The following is a 16,974-nucleotide window of genomic DNA, read 5'->3' on the forward strand; positions in this document are numbered from 1 at the left end:
CAGGTCTTGGAGCGACACCGAGAACTTCTACTCCAACGACCGCAGCATCCTGACGCTGTCGCCCATCGAGGCCTCCCACTGCTGACTCCCGCCCACTGACACGCACTCACACAGAACCGGGGGGGCGGGGCTACCACTGCGCTATGAGTCATAATCACACCCCTAAACGCCCACCTGCCACCGTTTCATAAAACGAGTGTAAAACTCAGCTGGATGCAACAGATGAAATAAGGAACCAAAAGGCTGAAGGGAGAAGCTTTATTCAAGGAAATGAAACTTGACGTCCGTGGAGCTGCAGCGCCTCGTGTTGGGAGATCCCGTCATCAGCTGCTCACCTGCAACCGAATCTGAAAAATTAGGAGTTGTTCGAGTTCATCTAACATCTCATCATTTTTCCCCAGAACATTTTCTTGCATTAACTTTAAAAGAATTCATCTAAACAGACGTATATAATGGAGATTCCTGGCTGACTTGCACTTTTTGCTACAAGTGTACGCTGTCGTGCGCCGCGGGTCCTGCTCAGAGCCGCGACGACTCTCATGCAACCGAGTTGGTTCACTAAGGATCAGCTGAGAATATCCATGTAGCGCGAGGACAGAAACTCTGCGAAGTCAGACCACGTTAAGCCTCAGAGCCGTCGCCTCCACTGCTGCACTTTCACGTCTCGTTCGGACTGAAAGGGAAAAGGCCGGATTAGCCTCAGACCTGTAGCATCCAGAGCCGCGCTGAGGTTCTGTTAGCTCGTCCCTCTTCTGTGGTACCAAAGACCAAAGGATTCAAACTGGAGTTTAAAAAGAGAAAGTGTTTATTTTTGTGCCTGATTGTACAGAAGCTTATATTGTTAGGAAAAAGTTGTTGTTGTCCGTGCTGCTTTTCTCGTCTCGACTGTCCAGGCCTCTCGTCTCCCCGCTGCGTCGCTCCGAAAGAGGCCGGATGTTTAAAAAGCCATAAGAATTTTTTTGAAGAGTTATATTATTGATAGATTATTTGAAGGTACTGCAGATAGAAGCCTGTTGTTTTTGTACTCGTCCCCCTCTTGAATGCCTTTTTTTTTTTTTTTTATTTTGAAAAATCAGCCTGATGAGCAAAAAAAGCATCTCAGCATTAGATCTAATCACATGCGAGGAAAAGAAAAATGCGTGTAATGACGTTTTCTAACATCTGGGCGAAGCTGGAACCCTTCATCTACAAAATATTTTCCCCCCACGAGTGTCCAACCGTGTAATGGTACCAAAATGGCTTTAATGGTGAGATGTTTTTTTCCAAATCACGGCTGATGCACGTCGACCCAGACGGCAGAATGTCTCAACGCTCAGAAATATAAAAAAAATATTTCACTTTCAGCCGAGAAAGGAAAAGGAAAAGCAGAGCATTTGCACAAGTCACATATCAAAAGTTTTCTTTCTGGATAAAAAAAAATATATATATCATCGTCATCATTTTAATCATCTGAATCATGTTTTTTGCTGTTACATTGTTTTTGCCCTGTGTGTGTGTTTCTATCCACTTGCTGTTGAAGTGTGCGTGTGTGTGTGGATGTTTTTGTGTTTCTCTGTGTGGCAGCCACGTCGCCGCCTCATACAAAAAAAAAAAAGAAGCTGAAATTAAAGTTTGTTGGGTTCCAACTTTGAGGGAGTTTCTGACAGAAGTGTGATGTGGAATATCTTTCAAGACAACCGTTTTAAACTTGACGTCAACAACCACACAAAGGACGTTCCTGCTGTGGAGTTTTATTAGGTGGACAGCCATAGCCAGTGGATGAACTTCAGCGTCAGACAAGACAAGTAAAATATATTTTACTCTTTATTATATTAGGTCTTTTATTAGGTTCTTTATCTAAACCCACTGGTTAAAATGTCAAATGCCAGAACAACAGTATAGTTGATAACAAACCTCTGCATCTAAAATGAAAACACAGTTGAACCAGATGCTCTGTTACTTTAGACAGGTGTTGAATATCATAACTTTCATGAAGGTAAACATTTAGTGCAGGACGGTTTATTAGAATAAATGTGCCTAATGAACTGGCCGCTGGTCTCTCCAAAGCCACCAGACTCCATTGACAAAAACAGCGATTTTAATTCACTGGACACGGGGAGTGAATTGTCTATCACTGTGATACTTGGATGGTTTAACACAAATTTGAATCCACACATCTGTGTCAAGTCACACAATAAAACATTACAATACATTGAGGTAGTAATTGGTTAGGAATCTGTGTTTTGTTTTTGTTTTTTGATTTTTTAAAAATACTCTTTTTTATCAATGGAGTCTGGTAGCTTTGAAGAACATGAAGTTTTTTGTATGCACTTCCTTCCTTGTTGGAAAAGTTTGTCTGACATTAAATTAAAATGGGAATAATCTTCTAATCTAGAGCAGGTGAACACACTGACTGTGATTATCTCATCCTGTACGACCCCACTTCAACTAAAGTCTGTCCCTTTAACGTCTAAAGAGGACTAGTTTTGGAGTCAGTCATCTTCCTGTGAGTCAACTCTTTTGGATAATCATGCTGTTTATTTTTCTGTATGTTACATGTCGTTTCTTTTCTGTTCAGGTGCAACGGTGGAAGTGTGTATTTATTACTGCGGTACTTTTTTTTTTTTCCTTTCTTTCTTTCTTTTTCCCTTTTCCTGTGTTTGTGTTAAACCTTTTTCGGACATATCTATGTAAATGGTGTGATATTTATAAGAGCTAAAATTACACTTTCTGTTCTGTCGCTCTGTCGCGCTGTTGCACCTTTTAGGACACATTTACCGAGGAAGTTACCTTTTGAACCAGATGACCTCATATCTGCTATTAAAACATCTACCTTGATGCATCTGTACCTGGATCAAGTGTGTAAATTTCTTTTTTGCTATGAGGACAGTTCACTCAGAAAACATGTGCCACAGGAGTCATGATGATGTTCACTTAGTGGTTAACTTTGACCATGGAGACTGAGAATCTTAATGATGTGGGTTAAAAATATAATAATATAGCTTCCTGTTATATTGTCACTTTTTCTTTAAGTCCTGTCTTCTTCATCAGTCTAGCTCAGACAAATCTAGCTGTCAGTTTTAAAGTGGAGTTTGAATAAACGTGAACAAATATTTTTGGTCAGAATAAGGAGAATTGGATTGTAAGAATAAAACTGACTGGTGCTTTATTAACGTTATTATCACGATATTTTTTTTTTTCTCCAAACTTTACACATTTACACAAACTCAGTTGTGCCTGAAATACTCGGCCACTAACCTCAGTGTTGCCCAGTTTCCACTTGGTGAAGAGGGAAGAGGACTGGGTCCAGGCTAAATGCCGCGAAGAAACGCCTGCAGCGTTAGTGCGGTTCTGACGCCCCCTGGTGGCCAGTGTGCACACAACATGACGTTCAACTTGACTCAAGTAATGCTAAAAATAGAACAAGTTTAAATCATTAGGATTAGTAAGAAAAACCCACAATAATTTACCATTGCTGTTTTTGGCTCTTGATGTGATATTTTAAAGTGCACTGCGTAAGTGGCTTTGTTTTTTCTTGACAGACGGGAGCACTTATTTGACTTAAAGGTGAAGCTATGATGCAAGTCTAGCTTTCCTTTGTTTTAGGATGACAGCTTTTAATTAAAATAAAATTTAGTTTAGCATTTTTGTTCGTAATTTGAACACTTTTGAGTCCCAACTGTGTTATTCTAGTAGGGAAAATGAAAAGGGCCATCCAGTAGCAGCTCAGAGCACATCTTAGTGTCCCATATAAAGGATATAGGAACAGTTCATCTACACCTGAGGCACTGAAGTTTCAACTAGAGGCAAGGAAAATAAAGCTCCTGTGTACAAACCTGGTCCAGAGTCTCTAAAGCACTGCAGCACTGACGTCATCCGAGCTCTGTTACGACGGAGCAGCTCCAGCTCCAGCAGCAGCGGCAGCAGTGTTTGGACCTCTGGGGTATTTCTAGAAGCAGGAGATTACTCAGCCGCATAATTCAGAAGGGAGATTTAATATTTTATCACCACTGATTATCATCACGTCGTCCATCAGAGGCAACAGTCGAGTTTAATTGGGAACCAAGAGCTGTGTTAAAGCCCTGCTTTCAAAAATACTGGCCATATATTAAACGGTTAGAGGCTCGCTTATGTGCGGTCACACTGGAGAAAAAAGAAAAAGTCTCAATTAATTTTGCTCTTTAAACGTGCAAATGACACATTGTGATGTATATTTTTTTTTTCTAAGAGGGATGACTCTAATCTTCAGCTCTTGTGAAGAAATTGAGCGGAAAACCTTTGCACTTGCAACAACATTTGACTGCAGACAGACGCTCTGAATCAGATTAAGGCTGGAATCAGATAAAAAGGAAGCGCACCTCCTCCTCTTCCTCCTCCTCCTCCTCCTCCTCCTCACATCAGCTCAGTGCAGCCGGACGTCCCGTAACTCAGATCATGACAGAGCTCAACAGTTTGTAATTTCCCCTCCTTCCTCTCATCAGTCAATCCTCCAACACCGGACGACTTCCACTAATAAACCACCGTCACCTCTCTACTGTCCACTGATCCCTGATGATGTGTCTCGTCTGTCCGTCCGTCCTCGTCCTGTCTGAAAGTCTGTCTCATAGCTGAAGATGCTATTTACGAAATAAAAACATATTTTTAACAAAATCTTTTTTTTTCTTTTTGGAGTTCTTTCATTTAAGTGGTTAATAAAGGATAGAAATGTGTTTTAATCCTTTGTAAATTAGTGAACTTTGGTAACTGACAATTAAATAATAAGTTTAGGCTTTCTTTTTACTGACAAAGTAAAACCTTGTTAAATTTGAGAATAAAGTTTAGCTCGTTAGCACATGACTATAAATAAATAATTCTAACTGGATAAATAAATGAATGAGGAGTTAATTCTAAGTGAATATAGAAGTAAAATCTGATGGAATTAAATGAAAAATTAACTACAACAACCTGATAAAACTAACTTCAGGGTTTATATTAATTTTTGTAACTAATATGTTTTATAATGTCTTATTTGTTATTCATACTGAATACTTAATGAATACATACTGGGACATAGTAATGGATTTGTTTTATACTATTGGCATATATTTTACTGGAAGTAGTTACAGACTTAAAACTTTGCTTCACACAGGTTAAAAGAAAAAAAAAAACACAAACAGCACAACAGAAACAAACAAAACCAAGGTCGTACATACTAAAAGTTGTTGACGACCCAGCAGGACACTGAGGTTTAAGGAGGATGCTACCTTTGGTGAAGTCTAAAACAGTAAAATGTGGTTTTAAAAAATGAAAAAGAAATAAATAAGTAAAATAAGATTTAAAAAAAAAAAAAAAAGTTATAAAAGTAACTGAGTAAACACTTGGACTTAAAATAATCCAAAACAGTGGAATAAAGGTAATAAAATATGACCAAGTGAAACCAAAATCTAATAAATCAGAATTAGAATAAGATAATGTTAAAGCCTGATTAAAACAATGAGTCTTGAGCTTCTTTTTAAAAGCATCAACAGTTACCAGTTACTTTATCTATAAAAAATTAAAGGATTGTGTTATTTTAGAAAAATATATGTATACAAGAGGAATTCAATAACTATATAGTGAATATACACTGTTACTGATACATACAACTGTACAGGATAACCAAGTAAAAAAGAGAATGGATAAACGCTGCTTCTGAAAAACACACGTGCAGCAACATTTAATACGTACACACAGAGTAAACATCATTTTTGTTTGTGTGCAAATGTTCTGCAGAGTCCTGTGGTGCATAACCAAGCGTTAAACTCTCTGTGCAGGTTTCCCTGTTGTCAATAAAACAGCCCTCACCTCTCGAGTACTCTTCTCCTCCAGACCTCCGAAGGTTTGCTGTGTAAATTCCCCAGATGTGAGGAATTTAGAGGCCAACGCCACACCTTTAACTCGTGCTTCTATTTTTGCTTCATGGCAGGATGAATAATCCTGCTGAAAGAGGGCACCAGCTCGTTTTCTGGCTGGTGCCAAGTTAACGAGATAATCAGTGTTATTCACTTCACCTGTCATAGAGTTATGGCTGGTCAGTGAACTCAGCAAACATTTTTCCCACGCAGAACACAAGAAAATCAACATAATTCTCAATTTTATCCTAATTTATGTGAAATCTTTTAAACTTTTGTTTAATCCCTGCAACTGCTATAAATATTTTTTTACGTAAATGCAGCAATTTTGAAGGAACTACATGTTTAAAACCAGGATGTGAAACAGCCACAGGAAGCAATCATGGTGAGCCAGTACAGAGGGAAATATGAGGAAGCAAAACCAGTAGTTGGAAAAGGATTTTCTGGCTCCACCAGGGTCAGGCAAACACCTTTAAATCTAGAGTTCAGGTCCACATCCACAGATTTTACTAGTGAAAAGAAAAATATGGAATTTTTACAAGCTCTTAAACTGAGCTTTTATATGGAGAGAAGCTTATTCTCGACCCATCGACTTTTTTCTCGTGTGGTTTGTGGTTACTATTGTGGTCAGAAGTTGAACGTGACTGTGGATAATTGCGTAAAAGCAGAAATGCTAGCGGCTACTCTGTCTGCTAACTCCCGGGTGCTGATATTCACAGTTCACAGACTATTAAATCTCCTGGGTAAAGCTCAGCATATCGTGTGAGGGGGTATGTAGCTGAAAGGACGGAGGGATCAGACGGATAAGGTCGACACCAGGTAGCGACCTCCGGCCCACGTGGAAGTGCAAAAACAAAACTGCAGTTCATGGAGTGGCCACTTGGGTCTGGCTCTAAAAGTAAGCAAATCCCCATAGACTCCCATGTTTACAGCCTGGTACAAATAAACGGTTTGCTCTCAATACTGACAACTGTACGAGAAAGGGAATTTTTTTTCCAACACATTCGTTTATTTATTTATTTAGGTTTCAAATTCCTCATAATTAAGGCTTTCCCGCTTTGAGCGACTGGCGGTAGCTTGTGCTAACAGGTAGCTTGTGCTAACAGATAGCGGAGAGTTGAGTGGGCGGGCCTTAACGTCCAGGCTACTCTATAACTCCGCCCCATGACCATATTTGGAGTATCCGCTTGTGGGCGGGCAGTGGGAGGGGCCTATAAGGACTTCCCCCGGAGTTGAGCACTTGAGTTTCTAAGTATGTATTACTTGGCCAAAACGAACTTTTTTCTTATTATTGAAGCCTGAGAAGTGAGAACAAATGTCTGGTATCTCGAAGAGTATGTAACAGCTTTGAAGGCTTTAAAGAAGCCACAAACAAAGAGAAAGCTCCCCCCAAGTACGACATGAGGCGGTGTATACTTCTACAAAAAACATTTTATTATAGTATTTAACTACTCTTCTTTTCATCTTCTGTCATACAAACAATCCAGGAAAAAGAACACGCGTGTTTACAGTTTTAATCTACAAAGGCCTCATATCACACCAGTTAGTAAGAAGAGAGCGGCTCCACAGAAACATCTGGGCATTAGACGGCCGATTGTCGGTGGATTCACACAGGGACAAACCATCTGTCAGCTCAAAGCTCTCTGTGACCGACATTTCATCCTTTAGGGGATATTTTTAAAACCCACAGACAAATCTGCTGTCACTTTTATCCGAGAGAGGAATAATCTGGAGTGTTTTGTTTTTCAGACCGACTTACATAAACCTCCTTTGTACCGGTGATATCATGATGATGAGGGGTTAAACCAGACCCCTCAAATAGTAGTGTAATAATACGTATCAGGTGTAAATGAGGGAAGGGTTGGAGCTGGTCTGGAAAGACGGGACGGGTTGATTTTGAACAACAAAACCCCGTGGAAAATACTTTTACGTCACAAAAATACATCTGCATCCAGTTGTTGGATTCACAGCTGAAAATGTTCACCTCTCACGAGTTAGGACAAACAGATTTAATATATACACAGGAGAGTTTTCTGTCACCTTATAAGGGCGATCGATAAATGACAGTAAACTGAAGTGCTGTAGGAACGAGGATTAATATTTTAAGGTCATGTGAATTAGACACTTTCTCCCACAGTTATCAGTAACGTTTCCACAAAAGTGTAATTTAGTTGTCACCCGTCATCCCACCAGCTTCTACCTCCAATGTGCTCAGAAAATATTTAATTTATAAAGACAAACATTACACTACAGACAGAAACCAACGTGGAGGGGCTTACAAACAAAGGAGAAGGAGCAGCAAAAAGAACAAAAAGGCAGAAATCAACATAAAGGCAACTGGAGATATTTTACCGTTCGATCTAGTAACGTTTGTGCGTCTCGTCCGCTCCAGACCGACCCCCCAAACTCACCCTCGATCACATGATTCAGATCCTGACTCACATTTAGCAGGAAGCTGAAACTGAGTGCCCCCTCCAGCTGTCACGCCTGTCGGCCCTCGTCTCCTACCTGTCTGAACATTTGCGGGTTTTATTTTGTGTCTTGTCTGTTTACTGGCTGCTCCCTTCCTTTCCGCCCTCCACCTCCTCCTCCTCCTCCTCCTCCTCCAGCTCGACAAGAGCAGCGTGACGATTGGCCTGAGAGCCCTCGCTGAAGAAAACCTTCTTGATCACGCCTGACTTCGGCGCCCGGATGGTGTGCTGCCGAGAAAAAAACAACAACAAACAAAAAAAACATCAGCATTGTTAGCAGCTCAGCAGAGAGTGTGTGTCCCTGCGTCGGTGGCTCACCTCCATCTTCATGGCGATCATCACCATCAGCGGGTCTCCCACCTCCACTTTATCTCCGGCCTTCACCAGCACCTGAACACAACACACAACAGCTCGTTAGCACGGGGCTGTTTGGAGAGAGGACGTCCAGTCTTTGTTCTGCAGGAGAACGAAAAGTCACGACAAAATAATGAAAGAATAACTCCGGTCTTTATTACTCTCTCATATTAAATTTGTGTCTTTTCCTGTTGTTGTTGTTGTTGAGTGGGGCTGTTATATTACATCTGCTTCAGTCTCATTACACAGGCTGCCGGAGCATCGGAGTTACACAGTAATATCCTCAGAGATGTCCCCGTAAATACAAACAATAATAATAAGGTGCAGGAAAACAGGTGCATTTCTCTCCAGATATAATTTTATCCTCAGTAGCTAAATAACTGACAGTGTTTCTATCAGCCACTTACAGTTAAAAGATGTGTTCACATTATCCTCCACTCCATAAATTACGGTGTCATGCACATATATGAAACTTAATTTCAGTCCACGAGGACGTTCATAGAACTGCTTTGGGTTTTCTTAAATGCTCTACTGATTCAAACTTTTCTGTCATCACGAGCAGGGTTTACATGGAGACTTTTTTCTCATTCTGATTGAAGGTTTCAGGTTTACATGTACCACTACTTTCAATCAGAACAGACGTTTTACAGACGAAGATCGATGAAAACATCATGTGACTAACCTCTCGTCTAATTGGCCTAGTGGTTGCTATTGTCTTTACACTTTAATTATTAAAGCAACAGCCTGATTTGCAAAGTTTTGGGGCTTATATCCACTTTTGCTATTGTGTTATAGCCTTATAGTAGCTGATCTTCAAGGCTTTCCAGCGAATTTGTTCCACACTTCGTTTAATCGCGGCTTCAATGAATTTTTGATGGATCTTTTTAAACAGTTAAATATTTCTATTTTTTCTGCCGTCTAAGCGTGCGATAATGTCTAGGTCTTTCAGAGTGGTTATTAAAAGCAATGTATTTTAACGTGATACTAAAACCGAATGGCTAAAGTTTTAAAGTGTTATATTAGTTAATTTTGCATGTTGAATTGGAGGGTTAAAGAAAATAAATTCCCACCTAAAGTCTAAAAAGAACTTTTAGTGTATTCTGTTATCATGACAGAATTAATTTAAAGTCAAATTCACCTTCTCTATGGTTCCAGTCATGGGGGCCACGGCTCCTCCCTGAGCTCCAGAACCGCTCACGCCGGCCAGATACTTGGGCACCGGGACCGACACCTGAGAGCTTCCCTCCTGCAGAAAAGATGCAGAAGAAAGTGAAGTGACGGGTGAGTGACAGCCGAGCTAAGAGGATCCAAATTGGATCTAATTTCCTCTGATTTCTGACGCCGAGAGTTCGGCCCTGGATAACGGACACAGAGGGTGACATGAGCTGAAGAGAGGAAACGGGGACTGTGTGCGATGTGACAAGTGAAGGTCGCTTTCTATCTGGAGCCGGGACATTTGATATGATCTGAAATAAATAAGCTGTAAATAAGATAAGTTAAACATACATTTGGACCTAAAATAGAAGATGCTCAACTTGGAAGCGTTTGTTTACTGTCACAAATTCAATGTTTCTTTAAAAATTTCTCTAGCTGCAGATAATATTTGTCTCATTGTTAATATTGTGTTTTGAAATTGTGTGAAATTGTGAAATTGTGTCTCATGTGAATTATTGTTATTATTGTCATAAACTAGTGTATCAATGGTTAGTTGCATATGTTTTAAGTCTTAATTTGAATTAATTTGTTTAACTTAATGTAGTTTAAATGAACAAATCCATGCATCACTGTACGATAGGGCGGGCGATACTGGGAATTTTGGTATCGATCTGATAACAAGTAAATACCGGGCTAGTATCGCCGATACCAATACGGTTTTACTTGAAGCGTCTTCGTCACTGAATAACTTTGTAACTTTGCCTTTAGTGAGTTGATTATGACTGTGATAAAACATAGGACAAATATTCAAGTCAAAAATTTTTTTCCCATTAACCAACAAAAGCTGCAATGTAATAATAAATATAAAAATTGCTCAGACAAAGAAATGTTGGTTTATTCAAAGTAAGTGCAGATGATTATTGCAGATGTGTTTCTGGCGTCCGTAGTAACAAACCGTGGAGAACAGGTGCACCGTGTTGTCCAGGATCACCAGCTTGGGACGGGAGATTACTCCATTGACAGAACAGTGCAGGAACGAAGCTCCGCCTTCCTCCTCCACCTCCCCTGTCACATGGTACACCTCTTCACCAACCTGGAAGGAGACGGCAGGTGTGATTAATAATTTTTGCTTCTCCTCCAGACAGAATCAATGATATCAGGACTTCACAATAAATGTTTACATCTCTTCTTGTAATATCGTTAGAGTTAAAATAACAAGAGAAAAAAAATGGATTGGAAAATGTAATATGCAATTAAAATGAGTGAAGGAAAGTGTGCTACCTGCATGCTGTAGCTTCCATCTTTGTTATAAGTGATGACCACGTCCACTTCTAGAGACACAAATGTGCAGAAATGGTTTTAAGACTCTTGAGTTATCGTTTACTTTTGATCACGCAGAGACATAATTAATAGAAACTCTGAATAATGAATACGAGTTCATTAAAAAACTGTCGCGTACCGGACCAACCCATTACTCAATTATTCAGTCATTTAATAAATTAGATCCACAAGTTATGAGTCAGCTCCGACTGTACTTGTGCGCTAATTAAAATGAACACATGACACCGGTTCTCCAGATGATTTAACGCAGCATTTAACTCACACATCAAGCCTCCGGAAGAGAGACACTTAACAAATTGCTAAAATAAAATTAAATATTTAGCTTAGCAGACATGATGCTAATTACCCATTTAGATCTAGAGTTAAATTAGTCCAAAATGTTCCATTTTATTTTACTAGATAATATTTTAGTTTTATGTTATTTTAATCTTATTTTATTTTATCTTTCTTTTTCTTGTGTTTTTTACAAGTCTTTTATGTGCAACAAAGCAAATGTGACCAAACAATTTCCCCTGTGGATCATTAAAGTCTGTCTAAGGCTAAATTATTTGACAAAAAAACAAACAAACAAAAAAAAACTGTCTTATTATTATTTTTTTTAATTAATTAATTTATATATATATATTTTTTAATTTGCTGCTTTAATTCATGTCAAACATCTTTAGATTTGACGCTGGCTCTAGAAAAGGTCAGCGTATATATATATATATATATATATTAAAATCTAAAATTTTATACTAAAAGAACTGAAAACTTTTCATAAAAAAAAAATCTGATTATCGATGTATTTAACAGAAATTACTGAAAAAAAAAGATACATGACTTAATTCACTGCTGTATTTATACTTTCTGAACACTAGTGGGCAGTACGTCACAGTACGTCTCTTACTTTTGTCTCCCAGTTGTAGCGTCATGTTTCTGTTAAAGTGGATGTTGTTTCTCCAGCCGTTGCTGGAGCCAAACGGGGAGAAGGGATCTGGAAATCACACACACATGATTAGTTGTTCAGCGTAAATAATTTCCTTATATGGGAAGTGTTCCTCTCTCACCGGTGGAGGTTTGCGTGAACTCCTGTGTGTGTTTCCTCTCCTGCAGCACCAGGCCGAGGGCGGCTTGGCAGACGGTTGCCCCGGAGGGCGCCCTCGGAGCGGGGAAGAGGTCGGCGTAGTGCTGAGGGATGAAGCTGGTGGTCACATTTCCAGCCTCGAACTTCCGGTGGCCGGAAAGACTCAGCAAGAAGTCTATGTTAGTGTTCAGCCCCACAATCTAAGAAGACAACATAGAACCATGAGCTCCAGGCGTTGTGCGTGTATTTTCTTTTGGATGATTTAAAAGATGACAGGATGTGTGTGTCTTACGTTGTACTGTCGTAAGCAGTACCGGAGCCTCTTTAAGGCAGCTGATCGGTCTTCTCCCCACACCACAAGTTTGGCGATCATTGGGTCGTAATGTGCCGACACCTCGTCCCCTGTAACACACACAGAATAAAACACAAATTGAGAACTGTCTGCACACTTTATCTCGTTGTGTCCCACTTTTATCAAACATTTTTTTTGTGTGTTGGTGGGTGATCGGCCATTTTGATACATCAGGCAGACATTTGCAAATGGGAAATTTTAATCCTTCAATGCTCTTTAATTCATTCCTCACCTTCCCTGACTCCGGTCTCTATGCGAGTGTCTTGGTCCGCTGGAGGCGTGGAGAGGTGCAGCAGAGGTCCTGCTCCTGGTAGGAAGTCGTTGTTTGGGTCCTCAGCATAGATACGAGCCTCAAAAGAGTGTCCGCTTAAGATTATGTCGTCCTGGAGAAGTGGCAGGCGCTCCCCTGCTGCCACCTGGAGGAGATTTTAACAAAGCATGACACCATTCTGCCAGCAAAACTTTTTAAACTAGAGGGTAAAAAAAAATATCTTTTTTTTTTTTTTCTTCCTTTCTTTGCGTCTCACCCTGAGCTGCCACTCCACCAGGTCGGTCCCGGTGATCATCTCAGAGACGGGATGTTCCACCTGCAGCCTGGTGTTCATTTCCATGAAGTAGAAATTGTGCTGGGCGTCCATTATGAACTCCACTGTACCTGAATAGGAATGAAAATGATCTGAATATAACGCATGTCCTGCGTCTGATTCACTCAGCTAAGACGAGTGGAGGTTAGAGTTTGATATCTCACCTGCCCCGACATAGTTAACAGCCTTGGCTGCTTTGACTGCCGCCTCTCCAAGTTTCCTCCGAACCTCAGCGCTTATACCAGGCTGAAAAAGTACACGTGTGATGACAGAGTGAAATGATTTAACAGATGGCATTAGTAAGTGGTCCAGCTTCACATTTTTGTCTCTGGATGTAGCTTAATTCTGGCAATACAGCTGGACTAACTTTCTGCAGAAAGTGTTTCATCTTTTCTCACAAAAGCAGTGAAGGAAAGACACTAATATCACTTCCTCCAATAAGCTTTTGTTTAATGTGCATCGTTGCATTTGGAAAAATAATGGTTTCCAGCTACTTGCTTGAGTTGCTAATGCTACGACATTAAAACAGTCCCTTTACGAACTTTTCTTAAAAACTCACGTTAAGTTAAACTCAAGGTCAGGATCATTTTCACTAAATGTGTCAAATTAGATTCAGATGATAAATTCACAAATCTAAACACTTGTAGGTAGGCCTGTCACGATAATTAATAAATCAATGTATCGCCTTGTGCATGCTGGGAAAAAAAAAAAAAAAAAAAACACTGCAGCTGGAGATACAGAGGAGCCTTCATCCCGACAGTCAACACTCACTGAGGCGTTTGGTCGACAAAGTAAATATAAACGAAACGCCGCAAAACGGTGTGTGTTCATATATTGAGTTCGCTATATTACAAAAGAAATGAAACTCTTTACAGAGAGTCTGTTTTATTTTTATCACTATTTTTGTTTGTTTTATTTATTTAAGGTTCTTGAAATTCCAATTTCAATGTTAAATACAATAACATCACATAATGTCGATAATTTGTGAGACAATATATCATCAATATATCGCTGTTATCATGACAGGCCTACTTGTAGGTTTAGTCTGACTGGTAAACATTCAAAATGCTTCCTCAGTCAACACTGCATCTCTGTGCCTTAATTCACTCACTCACCCCTGGTGCTTCCTCTATGATCTTCTGGTGTCTCCTCTGGACGCTGCAGTCCCTCTCAAACAGATACACGGCGTTACCGTGCATGTCCCCAAACACCTGGACCTCCACATGTCTGCAGGAGAAAGAAAGATAGAAAACTCAAGACCAAACGCACCTTTCAGTTACCGGTCTAGTGAACGGTTGGTGACTGAGCGTTACCTGGGGTCCTCTACGAACTTCTCGACCAGCATGACGTCATCATTGAAAGATTTTCTTGCCTCTCGTCTCGCCGACTCCAGCTGCTCCAAGAAGTCAGAGTCTGACCGCGCGATACGCATTCCCTAAAACACGCACAAAAAATGTAAGTGCGCTGGAGAAACTTTGTTTGAGTTATTTTGGCAACTTCTCCTTACAGACCTTCCCTCCGCCTCCACGGACCGCCTTGATCATCACAGGGTAGCCGATCCGGACGGCCTCCGCTTGCAGCCTCTCGTTTGATTGGTCCTCTCCGTGGTAACCACCTATAATTGGCACCCCAGCAGCTGACATGATGTGTTTGGATGTGCTGAGGAAAAGATACAAAACCATGACAGTCAGTTGATGTCTTAATGTTTGTTCTTATACTTGCTGCTAAAAATCCCATAAACCGATACAATTTAATCATCACGTGGTAATTATAGGTAGAATGGGACATTTTATGTCACCTCTTAATGCCCATGTCTCTGATTGCAGAAGAAGGAGGCCCGATGAAGATGATTCCTTCCTGTTTACATGCCTCCGCAAACTCTGTGTTTTCTGACAGAAAGCCATATCCAGGATGAACCGCCTAGACACACAGGCACAGCACAGATTAGATCAAGAATGGGTAGAGGCAATTAAGGACCCCTGAATCCTTTGAAGACAGGTCTTTGCTTGAAATACTTACGTGTGATCCAGACCTCTTGGCCACTTCCAAAACTTTCTCCATAGAGAGGTAACTCTGCTGGGAGGGCGGAGGCCCGATATGGTATGCTTCATCCGCCTATATTTAAAAAAGACGGACATGTAAAACAACAATTAGCAAGATTTTGTTTTGCTGGGTTGATATACATACATAAAACAGCTGCGGAAAGTGGTGAATGCAGAGCAGTGGGGTACAGGGACAACCAAACAAAAAAAAAAAAAAAAGACCCAGTGTCTCACCATGGCCACATGCATGGAGTGTCTGTCAGCATCACTGTACACCGCCACCGAGCGCACCCCCATCTTCTTCGCCGTGCGCATCACTCGGCACGCGATCTCTCCTCGATTGGCAATGAGCACCTTCTCTATCCGTCCCACTCCTGTTGGATACAGTGGTTCAAAAACAGAGAAAACTTTAAAAGACTTTCGACTGAAAAGAATTAAAGTTTGAGTTTCACACACATGGAGGAGACGTCGGTTTACACACGAACTCAGACCAACACATGCACCTCACATCCGTTATGATCTACTCACCTCCTGAAACGAGCCTCACGCCTCTTTTGGTCCATGACACTTTTCTAAGGAAGAGGAGGAAACAACATGTCATGGTTTCTGCTGGTTTGTATCAGTGAAACCATTATGGGTTAAATCAGAAATGTTTTGTCTTTTATCTGTAAACTCAGGACATCCCTAGGGCGGGCTCCATTAATAAGGGGCAGAAACATAATAGCCAGTTACCAGAGGGGTATGCAATGCAATTCAAGACATACAATGCAAAATATGCACGTATTTAAGACTCTTTAAGGCTTTAAATTAGAATGATCAAATTTTAGACCCTGCACCTTCAGTCATTTCTACACGGTTGGTCAGGGCTGAGCAGATACTAACTGAATGCTAACCTATGCACAACTATAAGTGAAAAGCCAAATTAAACAAGTTATACCAACTGTAAAGCTAAAACTCCTGAATGACTGGACCTCAGACGTATTCATGTTGCACCAGACAGCAGCATTAGCCACGCTAGCTGTCAGGTTGCTACCTCTATTTAACCTTGCTCTGCTCTTATCTGTTCCTGGAGCTCACGCAATGAGAAGCTTCTTACAAAACGTCTTAAGGTTTAAAGCAGAAATTACGACGCTTTGAGGAGGTCAGAAATGACCACCGTGTGCAGGATATCTTACAATCTTAGTGCAGCTGAGTGGCTAGCACAGACGCAGAATAACATTGGCCGTCTCGCAAACTTGATAGCATGAAGCTATTGACATTAAAACTGGGCAGGATAAATATCCAGGAATAAAAGAGCCTTGAAGAGAAGGCAGTTTGCTTTCGGACACAACAGATAATTAACGCGTCCATGTACTCACTGTGTAAATATCCTCAAACCGTGCAGACTAGGGAAACTCAGGATAACAGCAGCCATGGCTAGCAGCTGAGGAGGAAAAGGCGAAGTGGTAATTTAGTAAACGACTCGTTTATTGTTTGTTACCCAGTCAACGGCAGAAAAAACATTACAGATAAAATAATGACGTGTATTTAAGGTAATAAAATGTTCCACTCACGCTAAAACGCGCCACCACACGTTATTAAACTTTATAATTAGTATTTTTGACCTTTATGAGGACTCGTAGTGACTTCAGCCAATCAGAAAAGGCGATATGGAGGCGGGGAGGAAGCTGCAGTTACCAAATGTGACCAGAAGATGGCGGCGTTTCTCCCTCAAACGTCTAATGAATAATAATAATAAGAAGAAGAAAATTAAAAAAAAT

The 16,974-nt window shown here is 40.5% G+C and overlaps 2 protein-coding genes and 1 long non-coding RNA gene across 5 annotated transcripts in view; 1 reads left to right on the top strand and 2 right to left on the bottom strand.

The window, feature by feature from the left end:
• Positions 1 to 2,833, top strand: part of atp11b (ATPase phospholipid transporting 11B (putative)) — a 49,175-nt gene extending 46,342 nt beyond the window's left edge. For all 3 annotated transcript variants that reach the window (XM_047586988.1, XM_047586985.1, XM_047586987.1), the window contains one exon: positions 4 to 2,833. Coding sequence is in view for 1 of the 3 variants with exons in the window: in XM_047586987.1 (XP_047442943.1) it covers positions 4 to 85 (82 nt within the window). In the remaining 2 variants the exon portion in view is untranslated. The remainder of the gene's footprint in view (positions 1 to 3) is intronic.
• LOC125009244 lies at positions 2,657 to 5,998 on the bottom strand. Its single transcript, XR_007112947.1, has 2 exons — positions 5,803 to 5,998; positions 2,657 to 3,928 (listed from the first exon to the last, which is right to left on the bottom strand). It is a non-coding gene; the product is annotated as an uncharacterized LOC125009244 (long non-coding RNA).
• Positions 5,999 to 7,260: 1,262 nt separating this feature from the next.
• Positions 7,261 to 16,823, bottom strand: mccc1 (methylcrotonyl-CoA carboxylase subunit). The gene is made up of 20 exons (XM_047587718.1): positions 16,768 to 16,823; positions 16,573 to 16,637; positions 15,743 to 15,786; positions 15,449 to 15,588; positions 15,192 to 15,287; positions 14,971 to 15,092; positions 14,684 to 14,831; positions 14,486 to 14,607; positions 14,288 to 14,399; positions 13,337 to 13,418; positions 13,116 to 13,243; positions 12,821 to 13,004; positions 12,529 to 12,638; positions 12,220 to 12,436; positions 12,060 to 12,146; positions 11,111 to 11,160; positions 10,785 to 10,922; positions 9,813 to 9,920; positions 8,639 to 8,710; positions 7,261 to 8,548 (listed from the first exon to the last, which is right to left on the bottom strand). The coding sequence occupies exons 2-20, from the start codon at positions 16,626 to 16,628 to the stop codon at positions 8,399 to 8,401; spliced, it is 2,166 nt and encodes a 721-aa protein (XP_047443674.1). The 5' UTR covers positions 16,629 to 16,637; positions 16,768 to 16,823; the 3' UTR covers positions 7,261 to 8,398.
• Positions 16,824 to 16,974: the final 151 nt, after the last annotated feature.

Source organism: Mugil cephalus, chromosome 6 (genome assembly GCF_022458985.1).
Source record: "Mugil cephalus isolate CIBA_MC_2020 chromosome 6, CIBA_Mcephalus_1.1, whole genome shotgun sequence".
NCBI classification, from domain to species: Eukaryota; Metazoa; Chordata; class Actinopteri; order Mugiliformes; family Mugilidae; genus Mugil; species Mugil cephalus.

Bases quoted from the DNA above. Each gene is read 5' to 3' on its own strand.
- mccc1 (XM_047587718.1), bottom strand. From the start codon at position 16,628: ATGGCTGCTGTTATCCTGAGTTTCCCTAGTCTGCACGGTTTGAGGATA. The intron at 15,093-15,191 runs GTAAGTATTTCA...CTGTGTGTCTAG, and splicing joins CCAAGAGGTCTGGATCACAC to GCGGTTCATCCTGGATATGG. The intron at 13,005-13,115 runs GTGAGACGCAAA...AATCTCCTCCAG, and splicing joins TGGTGGAGTGGCAGCTCAGG to GTGGCAGCAGGGGAGCGCCT.